General features: G+C 41.9%; 1 protein-coding gene across 1 annotated transcript in view; it reads right to left on the reverse strand.

Moving 5' to 3' along the window:
- Positions 1-24,090, reverse strand: part of LOC135198254 (uncharacterized) — a 476,435-nt gene that overhangs the window by 224,597 nt on the left and 227,748 nt on the right. The window contains exon 5 of the mRNA XM_064225823.1: positions 7,591-7,730. Coding sequence (XP_064081893.1) covers positions 7,591-7,730 — 140 coding nt within the window. The remainder of the gene's footprint in view (positions 1-7,590; positions 7,731-24,090) is intronic.

The following is a 24,090-nucleotide window of genomic DNA, read 5'->3' on the forward strand; positions in this document are numbered from 1 at the left end:
ATAGATTTAACAGACTCTTACTTTACGTCTATTCCTAAAGCTTGTGCTAGACTCAGACCTTCTGAAAGACCTACTTCAGTTATCATGGTTTTTGAATGATGTCCTCAAACTGGCTTCGGACACTGACAACACTTCTTGCTCGTTCATAATGTTACTAAGAAAGACGCTATTCTTACTGAGTCTGGCCTCAGGAGCTAGAATTTCAGAACTGTCGGCTCTCTCCAGAGATGCGGGACATGTAGAATTTCTCCCTTCAGGAGAGGTTTTACTTTCCCTGGATCGTAGTTTTCTGGCAAAAAATGAGGATCCTTTGATGAGGTGGGCCCCTTGGAAAGTCATCCCTCTTCCTCAAGACCCTTCTCTTTGTCCAGTGATGACCTTACGAGCCTTTCTGTCTAGGACATCCTCCAGATCCTCAGGCCCCCTCTTTATAAGGGAAAAAGGTGGTACTATTTCAATAAAAGGGATTAGACAACAAATCCTATACTTTATCAAACAAGCTAATCCTGATTCATTCCCTAAAGCCCATGACATCAGGGCAGTAGCCACCTCTATTAATTACTTCCAGCATATGAACTTTGATGATTTAAAAAAGTATACTGGCTGGAAATCGCCGACAGTTTTCAAGCGTCATTATCTAAAGTCCTTGGAATCTTTAAAATTTTCGGCAGTGGCAGCGGGAAACATAGTTTCTCCTGACATTGCACAGTAGTTGTAGTTGAAGATCCAGATCTCCTTTCTACCTGCCACAACTAATATTTCACCTAACCTACCGTTATGCTCTATATGATCCTTTAGCCTTAGCTGCTCATGATAATGCTTATAGTGGTGTGTCCCTTATTTTTTTGCTAGGGACACCCACAACTTTATTGTAAATATGATGATTCTGATTGGTGTTGCTCCCCTTATTTTTATGCTAGGGTAGCACACCTACATTTATTAATGTAACAATTTTAATACTAATTATATATTTAGTGAGTAATTTTCCCATATAACTCGTGACTCACTAACATAGTTTAAGTTATCAGTACTAGTATAAGTTTAATTTTAAGTTAACTATAAGCCTGTTTATTTACTTTAAGTTAACTTCGTCTGTATGATAACTTGTAAGTTCTCAATAACATTATATTTGTTTATTTTATTTCTTAGTTTCATTGAGACCTTCCTCTTCCTTTACAATCTTGTGCTATTTCTCTGGTACTATTTCACGTAGCGACACGAACTGAGCCCAGAAAAGGGATTTTGACAAAGGAAAAATCTATTTCTGGGCGAGGATTCGTGTCGCCCAGTGAAATCCCCCCCCCCCCCCCCCGCCCATGTCCCGCCCTGCAGCCCAAGATTGGCATCTAACGACAAGGATGACCACCAGAGGCGCGGCAGTCGGCGTGGTGCGTAGCGTAGTAGTAGTAGTTGCGGTCCCCGACTGTGGATCGGCTCTCTCAGGAGGGGGATTTTGGTGTAGGAGAATTTTAAATGGCAAGAGGTTCGTGGTAGTGGTCTCACTCGCCCCAGATACCATACCGACACCCTCTTTTATTTAGGGTGAGCGAGTCAGTTATACTGACATCATCCTGATTTTTTTTTTTTCTCTGGTATATGTTAGTATCATTTACCTAGAAATAATGAATTTAAGGATTACTTCACTGGGCGACACGAACCCTCGCCCAGAAATAGATTTTTCCTTCGTCAAAATCCCTTTTCTAAGCAATAGTGGCACACCTGCTTTTACCTTGGAAATTGGTTTTACCTACAATTTTAGTCCTTTAATGAAGAAGTTATCTGTTATCGGCCAGCTGTTATTCACCTCCCATCTCTATCCAACAATGGAGGGGGAATCTGGCAATTTGGGGTTCTGGGTGGGGGAGATCACACATTAACAAAGTAGCCATGTTTGTGTTCTAGTAGCAGCAGACCACAATCCATTAGAGAGCCATATGTACCATGGAGCGTAGAGGCTGAGGGAGTTGAAGGTACGAGTTGGCAACAGGGGTTGGGGGTGTTAGGTAGAGATTCTTTGGCGGAAATAACAGTCAACCAACAATGCACTATTTCCCTACATCAAAAACACTAAAACTGTAGGACAAACCAATTTCCAAGGTAAAAGCAGGTGCAAAGCAATTATTAAGAAACACTACTGAAGCTATAGGGGTGCCGTAACTTGTTTCAAGGTAACCCTCATGATGCACCAATAAACCATACACACTTATATCACAGATAAAATTCACCACACTACACCGAATATACCATAAAATCCCACAAACACCAAGGGTAACACCTACACAAGGACTAAATCACAAAAGTGCATACCTTACAAACTGAACACACAATTCTTCATTCTTTACCTTAGACCAGGAAGATAAAAACATGTTCTCAATAGAAATTCCGCAATGACAGTATAATTCAAATAATTATATGTAATTACCTTATTAATATAAACTGAAATACTGTTATTTAACATAACTATTATCATAATTAATGGTGAAAATACAGCTACTTTCAAAATGGGAAGCATCTGTTGTTACGAGCTCGGATGCTTGTTGTTAAGTGATATGCAAATGCAATTAGGTTCTGTGTACTGCATGGGTGATGAGGGCTGTGACTGGACGGAAGGATGGTGGGTTGGCGAATGATGTCATTGACGGGGATGATTTCACACAAGTGTGGAAACTGATGCCATATTTGAAGAAAAAAAAATAATGTGCTATACTGAGTAAACAAGTGAAGATGGTCTTATAATGGACATGAGAATTTCTATAAAGCCAAATAAATCGTATTTTAACCCTTTAACGCTGATTAGACGTATTAAATGTCGATATAAATTGTCTGTTGGGTGCATATTGGACGTATGGAAGTCGATATAAAAAGATTTTTTAAAAATTCGCCTAAAAATAGTTATAGGCCTACTAGGCAAAAACTTTTGAATCACGTGCCTTACGGGATGCTGGGAGCTTACGGATCAAGGCGTTGTTTTGTTTACAATCGTTACCCAGGCGCACAAGCACGAATTTCTTTCTTCTCGCACTAAAAAGTATCAGCGACACATCTCATAATATTTCGTCACTTTGACATAATTTTTGCACCATTTTATATTAGCTGTTAAATGGAGTATTATATATGAAAATGTGCGCAATTTCATGTAGAATACAACAAAAAATAACTCATGGTTGTAGCTTTTATCAGTTTTGAAATATTTTCATATAAATAACAATAAGTGCCAAAATTTCAACCTTCGGTCAACTTTGACTCTACCGAAATGGTCGAAAAACGCAATTGTAAGCTAAAACTCTTATATTTTAGTAATATTCAATCATTTACCTTCATTTTGTAACAAATTGGAAGTCTCTAGCACAATATTTCGATTTATGGTGAATTTATGAAGAAACTTTTTCCTTACGTACGCGCGGTAACTCGTCCGAAAAAATCATAAATTTTTTTGTCCGATTGTCGTAATGTTTGCACCATTTTAAATTAGCCGTTACATAAAGTTTTTTATATGGAAATGTGCGCAATTACATGTAGAATACAACAAAAAACAACCCATGGTTGTAGCTTTTATCAGTTTTGAAATATTTTCATATAAATAACGATAAGTGCCAAAATATCAACCTTTCGTCAACTTTGACTCGACCAAAATGGTAAAAAAAACGCAATTGTAAGCTAAAACTCTTACATTCTAGTAATATTCAATCATTTACCTTTATTTTGCAACAAATTGGAAGTCTCTAGCACAATATTTCGATTTATGGTGAATTTATGAAAAAAAAAAAAAATAATAATAATTTTCCTTTGCGTCCGCGCGGTAACTCTTCCGAAAAAATCAGAAATTTTTTTGTCAGATTGTCGTGATGTTTGCACCATCTTATATTAGCCGTTACATAATGTTTTATATATGAAAATGTGCGCAATTTTATGTAGAATACAACAATAAACAACCCATGGTTGTAGCTTTTATCAGTTTTGAAATATTTTCATATAAATAATCAGTTTTGAAAAATTTTCATATAAATAACGACAAGTGCCAAAATTTCAACCTTCGGTCAACTTTGACTCGATTGAAATGGTAAAAAACGCAATTGTAAGCTAAAACTATTACATTCTAGTAATATTCAATCATCTACCTTTATTTTGCAACAAATTGGAAGTCTCTAGCACAATATTTCGATTTTTGGTGAATTTATGAAATAAACTTTTTCCTTACGTCCGCGCTGTAAGTCTTCCGAAAAAATCATAAATTTTTTCGTCCGATTATCGTAATGTTTGCACCATTTTAAATTAGCCGTTACATAAATTTTTATATATGAAAATGTGCGCAATTTTATGTAGAATACAGCAATAAACAACCTATGGTTGTAGCTTTTATCAGTTTTGAAATATTTTCATATAAATAATGATAAATAGAAAAAATTCGTCCTTCGGTCAAATTTAACTCGACCGAAATGGTCGAAAACTGCAATTGTAAGCTACAACACTTACAGTCTAGTAATATTCAATCAATTACCTTCATTTTGCAACAAACTGGAAGTCTCTAGCACAATATTTCGATTTATGGTGAATTTTTGAAAACAGCTTTTTTTTTACGTCCACACATTACGAATTCATGCATCATTTTGTGATAACATTTTCTCTGTATTGCCTTGATCGTTTTACAATGTATTATATACCAAAATGATCGCAATTTAGTGTACAATACAACGAAAAAAAAATTAACTCGTTAGCTTTAACCATTTTGCCCACAGCGCGATTTGTATACAATTATATATGAAATTTTTTTTCGCACTGTCATATATCCCAATATTTATATATGATATTTTTTCATTTCTGATGGTTGCATACTAAACTTCAGGCAATGACAAAAAAAAAAAGCCAAAAATTAACTCATAATCTTGAAAACTAAGCGTGCTGTGATTTTTTGAAAAAAACAGTTTTTCAGCTTGGGCGCTCACTCGCGAAAGCCGCCGGCATACAGGAGACAATTTTTAAAATACCGCTTCAGCGTTTAAGGGTTAAAGGAAATACTGGTGTAAACAAATATTATGGGACGAGTACCTATTTTACATATTATTTATACACAATACAGTGGTCCCCCCGTATTCGCGGGGGGTGCATACCAGACCCCCCCGCAAATAGTTAGAATCCGCGAATGTTTGGAACCCCCCTCTAAAAATGCTCATAAACTGTCCTGGACATGCAAACACCAAAGTATCCCTTAAAGACCATCCTTCATCAAATATACATAAAATATCCTATTATGGTTCATATTAATCTTTGAAATATTATTAATACTATTTTAAAGTAAATCTTACATTTTATGTTTATACATAAATACATACTATGTACGTACTGAATGACTTAGTTACGTATGTGAAAATAATTCAGTCCCCCCATAAGTATTCGGTCATGCACGTTTTCTTTCATACTGTTACTATTTGAGACATCCATTTTCTTTTTACAATGGAATGTGAAATCACAAATACCAAATGTCTACTTAAAGTATTATCCTACATCAAATATACCATTGAATTGGTATTATTAATATCATTTTAAAGTAATCTTAAACATTTTACCATTAGAAATATATAAACAGCCAATAGCAGAGAGAGAGAGAGAGAGAGAGAGAGAGAGAGAGAGAGAGAGAGAGAGAGAGAGAGAGAGAGAGGGTTGTCCTTATTTAAAAGAGTGAAATGGATAGATTATTGTACTTCTTTAAAATACTATCGCATGTGAATTTTGAGATTAGTTATATTATTATTATTATTATTATTATTATTATTATTATTATTATTATTATTATTATGCGAAAGTATTAATAAACATACACATGTACCATAGAAATTATCTCATATATATCAGCAAAAGAGAAAGAGATGGCAACACTGGATTTGACAGTTGGAACCCAGCCAACAAGCTGGCTACGCAACAAGACATAATTCTTTTTATTTATAAACTAAAATCTTGCTAATTCACTTTAGTATTTTCTTTAATGAATTTATATTATTGCTGTTTACATTAATATTGATATTTGAAAATTAGTAAATCATCATCCAAAAAAATACATCGCTTTAAGAGAGAGAGAGAGAGAGAGAGAGAGAGATTATCGTAGTATTTGTAAAATACTTTCACATATGATTTTTGTAATTACAGTTATTATTATTATTATTATTATTATTATTATTATTATTTGAAAATATTAATAAACATATTACGCATATATGTACCATAAAAATCTCTCATCTCAGTAAGAGAGAGAGAGAGAGAGAGAGAGAGAGAGAGAGAGAGAGAGAGAGAGAGAGAGAGAGAGAGAGAGAGAGAGGGTGGAAATCTCATGAGCAGTTGATGGCAACAACAAATCAGCTCCTTCCCCCTCCGGTCACTTAACTTGATACGTATATCTGAGTTTTTTTTAGAAAGAATCTGACTGGGATTTCCTTCATTCTTCCATAATTTTTTTAATTTATAAGCAAAAATCTTACTAATTCACTATGGTATTTTCTTTAATGAATTGATATTATTGCTGTATAAATTAATATTAATATTTGAAAATAGTAAATCATTTATTTATCATACAAAAAAACATACATCTTTGTAGTAGAGAGAAAGAGAGAGAGAATTATTATTTTTATTATGTGATATTTAAACTTATTAAACTTACTAATACAGTATTAATCAAAATTAACATTTGAAAATTAGTAAATCATTTTTGTATCATAAAAATGTATTTAGTCATGAAAATAAACATCAAAATACACTAATTAGTGATTATTTTCGTCGGAAAATTCCGCGAATGGGCGAATCCGTCCGCAAATAATTTCTAGATAGGTTCCAAAGAAAAACCCGCGAATGTGTGAGTCCGCGAACCCGGAGAACGCGAATACGGGGGAACACTGTACACTCGCGAAAGCCGCCGGCATACGGGAGACGATTTTTAAAATACCGCTTCGGCGTTTAAGGGTTAAAGGAAATACCGGTGTAAACAAATGTTATGGGACGGGTACCTATTTTACATATTATTTATACATAATATATACACACATATATTTCTCCTGTGTCCATTTATATTCTATCACGGTATAGTGTTTATCATTTACAACACAATACTCAGCCACAAAACCAGTTAAGAGAATTCTTTGACATTAGTCTGGTCACCATGGAGGTCTGGATAGATCATGGAAACAGTAATCATTAAGGACGAGACATTGACTACACTATCAAAAATTCCTAGTTTACTGCTCTATATGCTAGGAAGCCTATGCCTAAGGCATTAGCTATCAATGCCTTCTTTCAAGAATAGTTGAATCTGGACCTCTACACCTTTCCTTTGTGAGGACTGGGGGCTGGGACATCATCTGAGCACTGACACTTTCACTGTGACCACTAACAAAGACAACCCTGTTGCCAACCTGGAGACCTAAGGCTCCAAAGCCAACATACCTAAGTGAGTTTGCAGATGGTCCAGACTCAGTGAGGTTACACATATTTCCTTCTGTCTGACAGCCAAAACTCCTATAACCCAGGGAGCATTTGGAAGACAAATATAATTTATGCATGTATAGGAATCATGAGAGTGTGTTGAAACAAAGACTATTCTTTTACCTCTGAGATATTGTTTTTTTCTTGACAGCTGGCAAATTCATTCTAGAGACAAGCTCTTCTTTCTTCATGTCAGCGACCTTACGTATTTTTGTATCATCCTTATTAGTATTAACCACTGGATCTTCTACAACACTCAATACCTGCAAATATTTCAGTCATAAAAGAACTTCCAACTTACAAAAAAATACATAACAATGAGTTATACTGTATACATACTAAGTTAATTTTACCTTGTTGGATTAGCTACTAATTATTTCAAATACACAAAATTTTTTCTTTATTGTTTTATAGAGAAAGGGTAAGAGAATATATTTATAAAGCCAACATATCAGAACCTGGAAAACAACTGCAACCAAGAAATTTCTTCACCAATATCTTCCTATAAGTATCCTAGTATTAGTGAAAAAAAAATCCTGGTTCTCCTGGCCCCTAGCAAAGGTTTTAGGGGTGCAAAATCTCCAAGAAAATTAAGATTTTTTCACTTTTTTGCTTTTTATGGCTAAACCACACATTTATGAAAAAGATGTCAAATGACGATAATTAAGTAAGATCAACTAGCTTTCCGATGGTATATAATGATGCACACCTTGCATAGTTACTATAGGTACTAAGACTAGACAAAGGTTCACCTAAGAACCAGAAAATGTATTTTTTTCAGTTTTCATCCTTTTACTCTATAAATATGCAAGTAATCGGTACATAACTTTCAATATAAGGCAGTCCCCAGTTATCGGAAGGGGTTCCATTCCCGGAGGTGTACCAATAAGCGAAAACCGCCATTAACCAAAACTCAGTAATTTATGGGGCCATAATGGGGCTTATGGCACTGATAACTGGTTATCAGCACCATAAGCACCCTTTTGGCACGCCATAAGCATCCTTTTGGTGCCATAAGCACCCTTATGGCGTGCCATAAGAACCCATATGGCGCCACAAGGTGCTTTATGGCATCAATAACTGGAACTCTTCCCGTTATGGTGCCATAAATTACCAATTTTATGGCGCTAGACAGACACCATAAAACCGGATCACTGATAACCCAGTCCGCCGATAACTGGGGACTGCCTGTAATCTAAAGTACTATAAATTACTGTTACATAGGTGTACAAAATTATATTTGGTGCGATTTCTATAGATGGCACGGTTCCTTCAGTGTATTGATTGGAACCCAGGAAATACTTGTACATACTTACCTGGCAGATATATACTTAGCTTTAGACTTCGTCGTCCCGACAGAAACTCAAAATTTGCGGCACACGCTACAGGTAGGTCAGGTGATCTACCGCCCTGCTGCTAGGTGGTAGGACTAGGAACCATTCCCGTTTTCTAATCAGATTTTCTCTTCCACCTGTCTCCTGAGGGGAGGTTGGGTGGGGCATTTAATTGTATATATCTGCCAAGTAAGTACGTACAAAACTTTATTATATCATAACAATATCATTTTTGTACATTCAACTTCCCTGTCAGATATATACTTAGCTGATTGGCACCCTTGGTAGAGGGTAAGAGACAGCTAAATTACTGAAAAGAACAGGAAAACAACACATGTTGTAGGATAAAAACCTTGCTTCTTACATGATTTGGCAGAAGACTTCGTGGCTATTGTCTAAGAGCCTGCTTCGCCTCAAGAGACTCAGCGAGGTAGAGACCTATTTTCTGAGAGATCTCGGGGCTCTGTCAATGGGGTCTTATCCACTTACTCGACAGAACCTGAGTATCTTTGTCAATGGGTGCTAATCCACTTACATGACAAAACACCTTTGCCAAAGGCAACATCAAGGAGCACAACACCGATCCCGATCACCTGATCCTGATACCTGGGTTAGTACTGAGATTGAAAGAAAATTTCCCCAAACATTCTTTCAAACCCCAAAAAAGCCAACACCAAACATTTAAAAAACTAATTAAACTAAAGGATCGGCATCAGCTCCCCGGCCCAGCACCGAATCCGCAGATACGTAAGGACCCAGCGAGAAGCTTTTCTCAGAAGTAACTCTTATTTCCTCCAGGTAGTGGGATGCAAAGACAGAGTTGCATCTCCAGTATGTGGCAGCTAGAATGTCCTTCATAGACATATTCTATGAAAGAATAAAGAAGTCGCAACGGCTCGCACCTCATGCGCTTATACTCCAAGCTGCTTGAAGGAGTCGTCATGGCACGTCTCATGTGCTTCAGGGAAGACACTTGTCACAAAGAACGCCAGTGCGTTCTTAGACATGGGTCTTCTTGGGTCGCTCACCGCACACTATAGATTCTCTAGGCTACCCTTAGAACTTAAGGGTCCTAACTGGGCAGAGAGACCTCTCAATCTCCCTCCCTACCAAGGGGGAGAGTCCCTTAACCTCAAAGCTTCTAGGCCAGGGTTTTGAGGGGTTCCCATTCTTTGCCAGGAATAATGGCTTAAAAGAACATATTGCTGAGTCTCCTTTAAATCCGACTCTCGAGTCCAAGGCATGGAGTACACTTGTTCTTTTAGCAGTTGCGAGGGCCAAGAGAAAAATACATTTCCTCGTTAGGTCTCTAAAGGAAGCCTGATGAGAAGGCTCGAACTTGACAGATGTGAGGAATTATAGGACCACGTCCAGATTCAAACTAGGTAGAAGTGAGGAATTTTTCTTGGAAGTCTCAAAGGACCGGATAAGATCGTGAAGATCCTTGTCCTTCGCTATCTTTAGGCCCCAGTACTAAGGACAGTGGAGAGCATGCTTCTATATCCTTAAATGTGGATACAGCCAGGTGAGATTCTTCTCTCAGAAAGAGAAGAAAATCAGCAAAGTCGGTCACAGAGGTATTGGAAGAGGAAGGTTTCTTCGACCTGTACCATTGTTGGAAGACTTCCCACTTCAATTGGAACACCTGTAAAGTTGAGGACCTGTGGCCTCTGATGATCGCGCTAGCAGCCTTTCGCGAAAAGCCTCTTGCTCTGACAAGTCTTTCGATAGTCGAAAGGCAGTCAGGCAGAGAGCGGGGTTTAGAGAGTTCTAAAAGTGGGTAGTCTGAGCCGATCTCTCTTTATGTGTAAGGGATCTGGGGAAGTCCTAAACCATTCCAGAACCTCTGAGAACCATTCTGAGTTGGCCAAAGGGAGCGAAAAGGGGTAGAGTCATCTCTGTAGAGGATAAGAACTTTTCCATCAATTCCCCCACCAGTTCGAATGGGGGAAAGATCTACGCCTCGCTGCCTGACCAGTTCAGTAGGAGAGCGCGAAAACTATTGCTCTCGGGTAATCTAACAAGGAGTAAAAGTTGTCCAGACTCCTGTACTGATACGTGGTGAACAGGTCTAATGTGGCCTGTCTCACAGGGCCCCTAGGCTTTGTCACACATTGAGATTGAGGATCCACTCCAGAGGAAGGACTTGGTTCTTCTTGCTCAACAGGTCCGCCCTCACATTCCTCTCTCTCCCTGAATTAATCTGGTAAGGAGCGAGATCCCTCTCCCCTCCGTCCAGAAGAAGGGTTCTTGTTACCTCATAAAGGGAGAAGGAATGTGTCCTCCTTGTTTCTGATGGATGTCATAGCCACGGTGTTGTCCGAAATGACTTGGACCACTGTGTCTCTGACTTCATACTGAAACCATTTAATAACCAGAAAGATAGCAAACAGCTAAAACGCGTAGAAGTGTTAAGCCGAAAGACTATAATCTGTTTGTCACCGATAGGACGGAGACGGTGACGAATTTGTTAAGGCATGTGTCTCACAAGAGAAAGTCAAATGCCTTCTAGATACTGAGGTTCCAGAAGGCAAGACATTCTCATAGTAGTTGAATCTCCGTTAAGGAGAAAACAACACTACTATATGCCGTAGAAGACGAAGGAGGACAGAGAAGCAACCTACTTCGTAACAGTCAAATCGAGAGAAAGATTCTCAAGATTCTGAACCCGTGCTTACCAGGGACTGAAAAAAAAAAAAAAAACCCCTATTTCATTGCTGTCCTGAGATAAGTCGTTAGCTATGAAAGCGGATCGTTTTTCAGTAAAGAAAAAACTCTGGGAAGTACTGCCTGCAGGACTGCTTCTCAAGAGCTGAATATAGAAAGCAGAACTGTCAATCTGGGGAACAAGCGATGTCTTCCGAAACATCTGTTAATTCAGAGTGAACAAAGAACTTGCACATCTAGGAATACGAAAAATTTCTGCAGACAATCTCCGATGTCTGAAGAAAACATTCCTCATAAGCTAGTGCGAAGCAGCGGTGGACTATTAAGACTTCTGTTACAGGGCGGTAAACAGAAAAAGAAAGAGTCCAAGAAGTATCTCTGTTGAAAATATTCTAGCAATGTCGAAAGCGAAGAAACCGAACAACATAGCAGAAGATGTTCATTCATGTATGCAAGAATCCCCGTTAATCAGGGACCTAAGTCCGTGATTATTGGGCAGAGATACGGTTTGGCAGTACAACACTGCAGGAGAGAGAGACGTAACAGACCGGGCACCGCGGAGAGTCCGCTGGAACTGAGCTGCTATGGCAATGACAACAGTCTCATACAACGTAAGCTCTCACCGCCTCTTCATCCTGAGTTGCCAACTATTCCATTCTACGAAGGAATGGGTTTGGCTAGAACCATTGAGCAGTAAATACGCTCGTGCAAATATATTATTCGGTAAATACAAAAGCTGAGTTGGTGTTGTCATGACAACACCAATAGTATCAAAAATCGAAACTGGAAACTCCTGTTAGGTTTGCAGTCCAATTAGGATACTCGTTGTCTCAGTCGGCATTGATAGAGCTAACTATTTATGCGTCTGCACCTCGGACAAATCAAGTGCTTAACAGAACATGTCGTGAGGGTAATATGATATTGTTATGATACAATAAAGTTTCATACATACTTACCTGGCAGATATATACATAGCTAAGACTCCGTCGTCCCCGACAGAAATTCAAATTTCGCGGCACACGCTGCAGGTAGGTCAGGTGATCTACCGGCCTGCCCTGGGTGGCAGGATTAGGAACCATTCCTGTTTCCTATCATATTTTCTCTCTTCCACCTGTCTCCTGCGGGGAGGCTGGGTGGGCCATTAATCGTATATATCTGCCAGGTAAGTATGTATGAAACTTTATTGTATCATAACAATATCATTTTCATACAATCAACTTACCTGTCAGATATATACATAGCTGATTGACACCCTTTGGTGGAGGGTAAGAGACAGCTAACATGGAATAGACAGGTAAACAACATATGTTGTAGGTATAAATAAACCTTGGTTCCTATCTGATAGGTGGTAGACTTCATATGGCTGTTGCCAAGGAGTCTGCATCACCTCAAGAAACTTTAGCGAGATATGTGATCTGTGGCCAAGAGTTCTTGTGGGTCTGCCGATGGGGTCTTATCCACTTACTCGGCAGAGCCTAAAAGGTACTTGTCAATGGGTGCTTATCCACTTATATGACAATACATCTATGCCTATTGGCATAACTAAGGAGCGCAACACCGATCCCGATCACCTGATCCTAACACGAGGGTTCGCGCTCAAATTGAAAAGAGTTATCCCCACACTCCTTTCAAAAACCCCAATAATTTCACTAAGTTAAATAACTTTAACTCAAAGTTAAGGATCAGTGTTGGCTCCTTATCCCAGTAACGTATCCGCAGAAACGTATAAACCAAAAGAGAAGGATCTCTCGTAGGTTAACTTGACATCCTTTGTGTAATGAGAAGTCAACACAGAGTTGCCTCTACCGTACAACACAGCTAATATGTCTTATATGACATATTGTTATGTAAAGAACAAGAATTTGCAAAAGCGCGCACTTCCTGCGCTTTTAATTCTCAGCTGTTTGAAGGAATCAAGTCACTTATGAAGTGTTTGGAGATCTCCAATGTTTCAAAGAAGACCAGGGCTTTCTTGAAATGGATCTCTCCCGTCTGAAGCCTGAAGCCTGGCAAGAACCTCGCGCCTGGCTGGTGCTTCGCTCTTGGTTGGAGCCTAGCGCTTGTCTGGTACCTTTCGCTTGACTGGCGCCTCGCATCTGGTTGATGCCTCGCGCCTTAGCTGGAGATTCGCGCCTAGAGCCTGGCTTGCGCCTGGCTGGCTCCTCGCACCTGGCTGGCGCCTTGCGCCTGACTGGCGCCTCGCGCCTGGCTGGCGTCTCGCGCCAGGTTGGCGCTTTGTGCCTGCCTGGCGCCTCGCGCCTGGCTGGCGCCTTGCGCCTGCCTGGAGCTTCGCGGCTGGCAGGTACCTTGCGCCTGCCTGGCGCCTCGCTCCTGCCTGGCGCCTCGCACCTGCCTGGCGCCTTGCGCCTGGTTGGCTCCTCCCCACTTGCTGGAGCTTCGAGCTTGGTAGAGTCTCGAGGATGTCTGGCAATGTCCACATCGGACACTCTTATCTGTCCGATATGTTCGCATCTAGCGCATCTGTGTCAGGTTGTAGGCCCGGTCTTTCTCCTCATCAGACAATGACAGTGTTCTTGGGGCTGTCTGCCTCTGGCGTTTTTTACGCCTGTTTTGGCATAAGGCTCCTGGTTGGAGCTACATTGTCCGAAAGTCCTGAACATCCACAATAGTAAATCACAAGACTGGAGAAGGGTGGAAGAAATTCTTCCACTTTGAGCTTTGGCCTCTCCGGCAAGGGGAGGTGATTGTAGTCAGCTACATCCAGTATACGATAGGATATCTAACAGTACGAGAGATAAGAGTCTTCCTCCGAGGAGGATCCTTCTTGAGTACTTCCCAGGGCTCACGAGATCTCTTCTTACCTGTTGAAGGGGTTTCTCGTTGCAGAATCTTCCCTATCCTTGTCCGAAGGAAGGAAAGAAGCCTGGAAGTCGAAGGAGACTCCGAGCTGAAATTGGGAGGACTCCTGATTTCCAGCTCTTTATTGTATCCCTCTGAACACCTTCTGGGAAGCATTTCGAGCCGTCATCGCATTCCAAAGACTCTGTAGGCAAACGTTTGAACCATTCTACTGTAGATGAAAACGTAAGTACCCTGCCTGGACAACGAAACCTCTATCTGAAAACATTGAATCAGGAATAGGGGGTTTTAGTTCTTTTGCCAGACATACTATGCTGGCAAGAACCCATTGCCTAGTCTCCATAGAATCTGATGCGAGATTCCAATGCTCAAAAAAAATTCACTTGTCTTCTTGGTCGTTTAGGACCAAGAGAAACAAAGAATTCCCTCATAAAAATTTCTCAAAGAAGTTTGATGAGGAGCAGTTCCATCTTGTCGGAACATGGAATCTGTGGCCACAAAAAAGATCCCATTAGAAGTACATGATATCCTACTCTTGTCATATTGAGGTATCATATAAGATCCCGAAGATCTTAATCCTCTGCTATCTCCAATTCCCTTTGTAGAGACAGAGTATAGCCTTTTACTGCATTCTTTGATAGCAGACATATACAAGGGTGATTCTTCCCTCTGAAAGGGAAGAAAAAACCGCTATGTGGTTCACAGAGGTATCGGAAGAGGACAGCTTCCTCATTCCCTCTAGCACGATCTGCAGCAATTCTATGTCTTGGCCATGACTATTGTCATTTACCTTAAAAAATCCTCTCATTCATGTCCACTTCTGGTCAGTCTGCACGCAGACAGACTCAGAGTGGAGAGGTTGTTAAGGTCCATTTATAATAGATGCTGATAGAATATCCAGACTCTCTTGGAAAAAACTTCCAAAACATGTTGTGAGAAGAACATGACCTCTGTGAATCCAACCTCTCTAAGGCCAAAATGAGGCATAAAGTATTATCCTCTCTTCTTTGACGCCCTTTAACTTAAATTCTGCAAAGAATTTATATTTAGGGGAAAAAAGACTAAAGTTTATTCCCCTTTCTAAAAAAAATAAAGATGGCGTATATTGCTACCTCTCTTGGTTCGAGGAAAAGGAAGCAGTCTATAGGAAGCCTGTTCGTCTTCTACCTTGCTAAGAGATCTATGAAGAAGACTTTCCGCAGGTTCTCACAACTCTTTCCAATAAATGTTAGACATGTTAACAGTTATTATCGTCGATCGAGAAGGTTCTCTTTGTTAACGCGAACAAGAGCGAAAAAAGAGATTCTCGATGCTCTTTGCGATATGAGAGAGTCGTGGAATTGGCCTAAGTGATTAAATGGGTAACGAAATCAGGAACGAATCTTGCCGTTACCGAGCCTGGTGTCCGAGAGGCTACTGGACTCTTAGGTTAATAACTTGCTAAAACGAGAAAATCTTGGATGGTGCTCTTGCCTCACTGCGCCAGGCTGGCGCTTCTGGCGCAGGCGCATTGCGCCAGGTTGGCGCTTCTAGGCTGGCGCTTCTGGCGCATTGCGCCAGGTTGGCGCTTCTAGCGCTTTGTGCCAGGCTGGCGCAACTTGCGCCAGGGTGGCGCTTCCTTCTAATTCTTTTTAGGTTATGTGCCAGAACACCTGTGCCTTTATGGTACCCAACATCCTTTCACATGTTAATTCCGTTCTTAGTAGGAAAAAACTTTATATACGCAGTATAGTCCATTCAGGGAAACAAGTTCTGCCACAAAGAGAATGTTTCCCATCCGACTCATCCATCTTCTTCTGAGCAGGTACTCTAATAAGCCATGCTTTCGTAAGCCTGAGAGCATTATATAATATAATGTTCTGCTGCGATAGAATCCTTTAATAATGTTACCTACGGTAAACAGCATTGAAAGGTTGTAATATCTCTCTTATTGAAAGCTTCTTAGCAAAAGGCATACAATATTTTATTTATGTTAGCTTAACTATCCCCTCAATCCGAGGCTAAGACCGCGATTGTAGGGGAGAGATACGGATAGTTATTCCATCCCGCAGGAGAGAGAGATGAACCCGACCGCGCATGACCGACACCTACATGGTACTGCGTTGGTCTCAGGCTCTCAGCGAAAGCAGTCTCCGTTAGCCGTCTGGCCTTACTCTTCCAGAGTTGCCAGCTACTCCATTTAATAAAGGAATCTTATAAAATTATTATCGAACTTCAGGAAGTTCTTATTAAAGCATATTTAAGCGAAATAAGACTTCGATAAATCTAGAAGCTAAGTAGATGTTGTCTTAACAATCCCTTTAAGCGTAGTCCTTCCTAGGAAAGTCGTAGAAGGATACTGGTAATTGAGTTGCACAGCAAAAGAAGTAACTACGGATATGTGTTTATGATTTGACCGTATCGTATTCTCATACAGCAGATACTCTACTACCTTCTACTATCTTCGTTCTTTTCTTTTTTTGTTAATAGAACGATAGAAAGAGTATATATATATCCTTAAGGAAGGAAGTTAATCCAGGAACTCTTTAAATCTTCGTGATTTCCTCATAAATCGCGGAAGAGACAGAATTCCTGTTCATCACTAGGGTTTACGAAAGGAAGGGATATTTCCTATCCGCCATCATACCCAAACGTCGATGAGATTCTTATTAAGAAAAACTCCCAAAGCTCTTGCCTCCTCAAAACGAGGGAAGAGCATGGATGAAGGAGAGAGTCCGCATTGAGAGGAACTGCCTAACACAGGAGTCTTCTGAATAATGAAAAGGGGCTTCTCTTAGTATCAGAATCCTTCTGACAAAAGCAACGGCCGCCTGTGCAACATCTTGCACATTTGACAGGGGAAAGTTGCTCAAGTTAAAAAACTCAGAGGAGCCTCGCGACTGACCTCTCTCTCAAATGAAGATTTTGGAATATTCTGGCGCATGGCGCCTGGATCCTTGCGCCTAGCGCCTGGCGTCTGGATAGTTCCGCGCGCCTGGAATGTTCCGCATGCTAGAAAGGAGACTCGCTCCTGGAACGTTCCGCTTGCGTGGAAGGTCCCGTGCGCCCTGATAGTTCCGAGCGCCTCTAGTCTTCTTTTACGAGCCTCTTGCCAGTAAACGTTCAATGGAAGCATCCTTCTGATTGCCACTCTACTATAAGGCTCCTCAGTCTAGCCGTCTGTTTTCTCTTTGAAGGCGCCTTGCGCTAAGAAAAAAGTTCTGGAACGCGGCTTGCGCTCAGTTGCTGGAACGCGGCTCGCGTTTATCTGTATGAACGAGGCTCGCGCTAGTCTGTTGGAACGCGGCTCGCGCTAGTCTGTTGGAACGCGGCTTGCTGCTGGCTGTTGGAACGTGGCTCGCGCTAGCTTGCTGGCTGGTTCTCAGCCTCTCGCTCAGTGTTCTCTTAGTTTTCAGAGAACGTGCCAGATCGTCCGAACTCCAAACATGTACATTCTTCGTCTTTTTGGATGTAAGATGAAGAAACGGAAGAAGAGACGCACTTTTTTAAGGATGCCTTTCCAATGGCTATCCCTGGCAGTCTGGGACGTTCTACAGATCCCTGCCGAGGGACGCCCCGATCGTGGGGATTCTCCATAACCTCCGTAAGGCTTTCGACTTTCCTTCTCCTCTGGGCTTGTGAGCTTGGAAGAGGTCTAGGCCTGAGAGCGAGACAGAGCCGATCAGACGCACCCTCTACTATTTTAGGACGCCTTTCCAATGGCGAACTTGGCAGTCTGGGACGTTCTACAGATCCTGCCGAGGGGACGCCTGATCGGTGGGGATTCCTCTCCTAATCCGTAAGGCTTTCGACTTTCCCCTTCTCCTCTGGGCTTGGGAGCTTGGAAGCGGTCTAGACCTGGGAGCGAAACAGAGCCGATCAGAACGCACCCTCCACTGCACTGGGAACACTAAATTCACTTCTTACCTTCTAAGAGCTCGCATTTTTGAGCTACATCCAATTATCTTCAAATTTATTAATTTGTAGTTTGTTCATGAAACTTACCTGTCAGATATATATATAGCTGTATTTTCTGAAGTCCGACAGAATTTCAAAAACTTCCGACACACGCAGTGGTCGGCCAGGTGGTTAGTACCCATTCCCGCCGCTGGGAGGCGGGTATCAGGAACCATTCCCATTTTCTATTCATAATTTTTCTGTCGCCGGTGCTGGAAACACCTGTTTCCAGTACCTTTGTCTTAGATTTTGGAAACTTCATTGCCGCTAAGTATCCTAATTGTCTTTTAATTTATTTACTTGGATTTGTGGCTAGGCATACGCTATCTTAAATTGATTTGAATTTGATTCATTTTTGCATAAGATATCTGAATCTAGTTAGGCTAGTTTCAGAGGGTGTTGTCTGCAAAGATAGGGTGTGGCTACCGAAAGCTTCGGTAGATCCGCACTTGGTATGCACGAGGGGTGTGAGTCTTGCTTCTTTGTTGAGATTTGTCATGTAAGGAGTGTGAGACTTTGTCTAATTCCGTAAGGAAGACGTATGATTCGTATGTACGCAATTAATCAGTAAACATGTCTAATTCCGTAAGGAAAACGTATGATTCGTATGTACGCAATTAATCAGTAAACAAAAGTCAGGGTAGTGAACCTGCTAACCTTCCTGTAGACTTTATTTTGCCTAACCCTGTAGTATGGCCTACGGGTTATGAATATGTCTGCGAGAGGTGATCGCTCTCCTTCATTGTTGTGAAGAGTGCTACTTCTGTTATTGTTACTCCTAACCCTGTAATGTTGCCTTCGGGCCCTAAACAGTGTCTGTAGAGGTTATTGCCCTTTCTCTAATACTCTTTCGATTCGTATCTTAGAATCGAAAGTGCTTGCTTTAGAGAGCAATAGTGAAGTGGCTAAGTGCAGTGACAGTGCCCCTTGTGTAGTGGAGGGTGCGTCAGATCGGCCCTTATTTTCGCCTCTAGGCCGGGACCTCTGCTTGACTCCCAGGACCCGGGGAGAGAGCATGTCGAAAGCCGAAGGAGGGTTACGAGGAACCCCCACCGATCTGGCGTGCCTTCGGCAGTTTCTGATGAAAATCCCCAGACTGCCTAAGTGCGTGCACGTGCACGAATCCTGAAGGATTGCTTCTCGTCCTCCGAAGCGTCCTCCCCGCGCAGGGGTTGGAGCTTTCGGAAGGACTCGCGCCCTCTAAATAGAAGCTTTATAGAAGAGGACGCTTCATGTCCTCTCTCTCTCTCGTTATGCGTTCCAGTGAGAAGTAAGAAGGCGAACGTCGCCTGATCACGTGTACGTCTTTCCACCGAGAAATATGAAAAAGAAGTCTTAGTAGCAGGACGCTTTTGAGAGCGACGTCGAGCTTTGTTACTGTGAGAATAAGAAGGCGTTCCTTGCCCCTCGTATATTCCACATGATCAACCCTTCTCCTGAGACTGTTTCGTGCAGTCGGATTTCTCTCCGAGATGTATCTCGCTCTTCCCTGAAGGCAGTTTCTCTCGCTTGTTTTGACGCCTGTCAGGAGCGTGACGCTTTTCTGCACGCTTCTTTTGACGCTCGGCTTGGACGGGACGTTCAGATGGACGCCAGGCGCGCGCGGGTGTACGCCAAGCGCGCACCAGTGGACGCCGAGCGCGCGCCAGTGGATACCGAGCACGCGCGGCACGCGCCAGTGGACGCCGAGCGCGCGCGCCAGCGCACGCCAGGTGTGTCGCCTGGCTGAACGTTTCTGTTGAACTCTTCAAGCTCTTGTTTACGATTTGGGCCTCAAGAATTTTTACCTCTACCTTCGGTGATACCTTATACCTCACATGCAAAGAATGTGAAGTAAGCAGGGCTTCGGAGGAAGCTTAAAGTGAACAGACAACTTCGTCTTCAAAACCCAGCAAGACCTCGGGTTTCGTGAATTCAAGAGGTCTCTGTCAATATTATATTGCTTTTCGCAAAAGTGGATGGAGTTAAGGAAAGCTCAAGGGAAGATCTCGTTTTCTCTACCGCAGTCAAGACTTTGCGATAAGGCAGTTACGGGTTATGTAAAGGCTCGATGTCCTGCACGTCAGGACTCTCGGCAACGTTCAATAGGATTCTTGCAAAGGCACTCATCAAAAGGACGCTCTTCAGGAAAGCGCAAGACAGGACTTTCTTTGCCATACTGCCAATAAATTTTAAGCTTTAGCAGGCATTAGTTGTGATACGGGAGAGGAAGCTGGTTGGAGAGTTTCTTCCTCTTCCCAGGATAATTTTGCAAGCTTTTTAGCCCATCTGAAAGGGTTTTTCAGATGATAGATTTTGTTAGTTTCTAGTCGGGACTACGCTGCCAAATTGAACATTGTCGTTCTACCTGCCGTAAGCCCTGTCTCTTAACAGGATTCTTGCCCCTTCCTCGTTTGAGACGGGAATCGGAAAAATAAAATGCTCGACTTCCTGGATTACGTTTTGTCAATTCAGTGACTTTCCCCCATTGACAATATACTATCGTTTTGTCAAGTAAGTGGGTATCCCCTCATTGACAAAATATCTCTTTGTCCCGTAAATGGGTTAGTTCTCATTGACAAACATCTCATTAACTTGATTTTGCGTAAGCGAATAAGCTCTTATTGACAAGATTCGGAAGAGCTCTCATTTGTCATTCGCAGACTCGTACAAGAAATAGACTTGTAGACTACGTCAATGAACGCTTATGTCCAATAACATAAGAAGCTTGAGCTGTCTGCTTCGATTCTCTAAGTTTTGTTCATGAAACTTGCCTGTCAGATATGTATGTAGCTGTATTTCCGAATTCAGCTATATATATGTCTGCCAGGTAAGTATGAACAAACTTTATTGTGATATAATATCATATTTTGCCTTGCGTTATTTTACTACTGGTTGGTTCAAGTCATATACGCTTGCTGTAGTTACCTCTTCGGATGGCAACCGAGAGGTCTGTCTATTATTTTAAGGACATTTAATCGTTACTCCCTGCAGCCTTCCAGGAGTTTCCGATTTATCTTTTACCGTTGCATGGTAGTGTTCTGACAACACAAACGCATCTATATATTTAGCGTTTTCTGTTTCGCTTAAATATACCAGCTTGAGAGTCTCTTTCTGCTCAAAAAATAACGGACCTATTTCTTCGTAGAATAGGGTAGCTGGCAACCCAGACATAACGTTACGAGACGACGTTCGTAAGCTGCTGGCTGCTGCTGTGTCTGTCCTCCCAGTCCAACCGAGCCAGTAACAGATCGTGCGCTGTCATGGTGCGCTGTCATGCGCGGTAGGTTACGTCTCTCTCTCCTGCGGGATTGACTGACTAACCGTATCTCTGTGCTGTGCTGGCGGTTACGTCTCTCCTGCGGGTTGACTTGCTAACTGTATTCTTGTCCTACAATCACGGACTTTAGCCTAAGATTTGAGAGGATTTCTTACGTGAATGAATAAACGTTGCATTCGTTTTGCCTTACTATGTTCAACAGAGTTATCTCTTAATCCTTTCGGTGCTCGTTACCGCACGGTATAGAACTACGAGTCTACCGCAACATTGCACTTTTATATGCTCTCCTGCTTAGGCAAAGCGCAGCCTTATTAGGGAAGTAAGCATACTCGGGGAGGGAATGGATGAGCTTGCTGGGGACCATTTCCTTCCTGAAGAAGTTTGTTTCCTCGAATAGACTGCAATTCAGACCTCCACAGTTTTTTTCCTACCGGAAAACTGAAATATTATTCAAGATCTAGGAATGATTCTTTGACACATCTCTCAGTGCGTCTATCACCTGAGGTGATAGAAAGAAGGTGCCGGACATCTGGATATGGTTTCAGATGTCCTGGATCTTAATCTGAATGAAGTAAAAGCAATTCGGTCGTCCCTCCAGTCCTCGAAATGAGTTTTTGGAACCAGTGGTCCAGATCAACTCTGATATTCCACAGCTCTCTCATATCTTAAGAAGTATCTTCTCTCGGTCCCTGTTCGAGTTTACGAGAAAGAGCCTATTACAACAACAGGCGTAGAATGTAACGATCCTCTAGAGGTTCGTTACAGGATTGCAAAAGTCCGTACGAATCGTCTCGATCGACGGCAGCAACTATTGACTTCCGAGTGGAATCTTTCTTTAGAAGTAAGTTGAGAGTTGTGGAGACTTTAGGGACGCCCTTTCATTCTTCTCTTCGATATGTTGAGGACGAAGAGGCTTCTTCTTCTCTGCTCCCTTATTCTCGATCCGGGATCGGTACCATTAAACGCCATCCTATGATATTGAACGGGGATGGATGTTTAGTCTCTTTTCCCCTTTTTCAATCGATTAGGAAATGTAATAAGAGGATTTATGACGTCACAGGGAGCGACAATGACGCTGATCGCCCCATGTTGGCCTTCAGGATCCTGGATTCACAGAGGTCACATACTTCCTAGTTCACTTTCCAAGGACCTTTTCCGAGAGAGTCGGTCTACTCTAACTCGAAAGGTACTTATAACCTCTCCGCTCTGAGTCTGACTATGTTCAGACTATCGAGATGTTGACAGGAATAAGATTACCGTCTTCCATTTCCGTCTGAAGAATGGGATAAGCTGGCAGTCACAACTATTAAAGAATACGCAAAATGTTGTTGACGGCCTTTGGGCTCAGAGATTTGCGTCTGTCAAACAACAAAGCCCTTCACGATCTTTGAGTTCTGTGGAATCTCGAAACTCGCTCACCATCTACTTTTTGTCTCGCCTGTTTTTCTCGGAGTCAGACACTCGTGCGAGATCAGGCGACATATAGTAGCCCTGAGTTTCTTGTTGACGAAGTCGGTTGCGTTTATACACCCCCGATGATCGTGTAACATGAGACCAGGTTGGACTGTCAGGCATTCTTCCTTCAGAATCGCCTTTTTGCTCCTCGCTCCTTTCTCCTGGCCCCAGAAGCTCGAGTCAGGAGTTGATTCGCTGACGACGTTGGGTTGCGTTGATACACCCCCAAGGTTTGCTTAGATTGAATCGCCCAGGCAGTCCAGACACTCATCCTTCAGCGAAGAATAGTGCCTTATGGTCTTCAGGGTACAGCCTTGCTGTCCTTGATTCGTCTGACTGGTCAACTGGTCGGTCACCTGACTTTAGTACAGACGGACTGACTGTGCATGTCCAGATCGAAGCTTTCAATATGGAACTTAGACGTAGTCTGAAGTTCTTGATGGCAAAGCATTTGAACCTCTCCTACCTGTTAACTTCTTGCATGTGATCAGGAAGGCCTTCTTCTAACCACCCTAGATACGGCAAAGAGGGTTAGTGAGATTTTAAGCCATCGTCACAAGTTTTGGCTTTAGAGAACACAAGGCGGTGTGCTCTCTAAGCCTTCCGTTGTGGCCTAAGAATGGAAACCCGTTTTGTCCCTTGGGCCAGGAGCTGGAAGCAAGGATGGCACAAGTTAGTGGGCAGGAGCCAGAGAGAGTCCTGTGCCCTGTCGGGTCTCTCAAGTTTTATCTACATAAAACTCAAGAAAGTCGAAGTCATTCGGGCAATCTGCAGTGTTCCGAAAAAGACCAGACTTGCCCATATCGAAGAACACCCTGGCTTTAGTGTTAAGGAGTTCTTTCAAAAATGCTCCTTCATTGTGTTTGCACAAAGATTTGAAATCTTTTTATCTGAATGCTCACGAGGTGAGGGCGCGGCCTCGGAAGCATTTCAACAGAGCATGGCACTCAGCAACATCCTGAGTACCATGTTTTAGCGAAGCAACTCTGTGTTCACTTCACACTCCCTGCGAGATGTGAAGATGGCATATGAGATCTGCTGCTCGCTAGGGCCATACGTGTCTGCAGACACAATCTTGGGGGCAAGAAGTACCACTCATCCTATCCTGTAGAAAATGGTTAGGAAGAGCTTTTAATTTAGTTGTTGAGTCGC

This window comes from Macrobrachium nipponense, chromosome 22 (genome assembly GCF_015104395.2).
Source record: "Macrobrachium nipponense isolate FS-2020 chromosome 22, ASM1510439v2, whole genome shotgun sequence".
NCBI lineage: Eukaryota > Metazoa > Arthropoda > Malacostraca > Decapoda > Palaemonidae > Macrobrachium > Macrobrachium nipponense.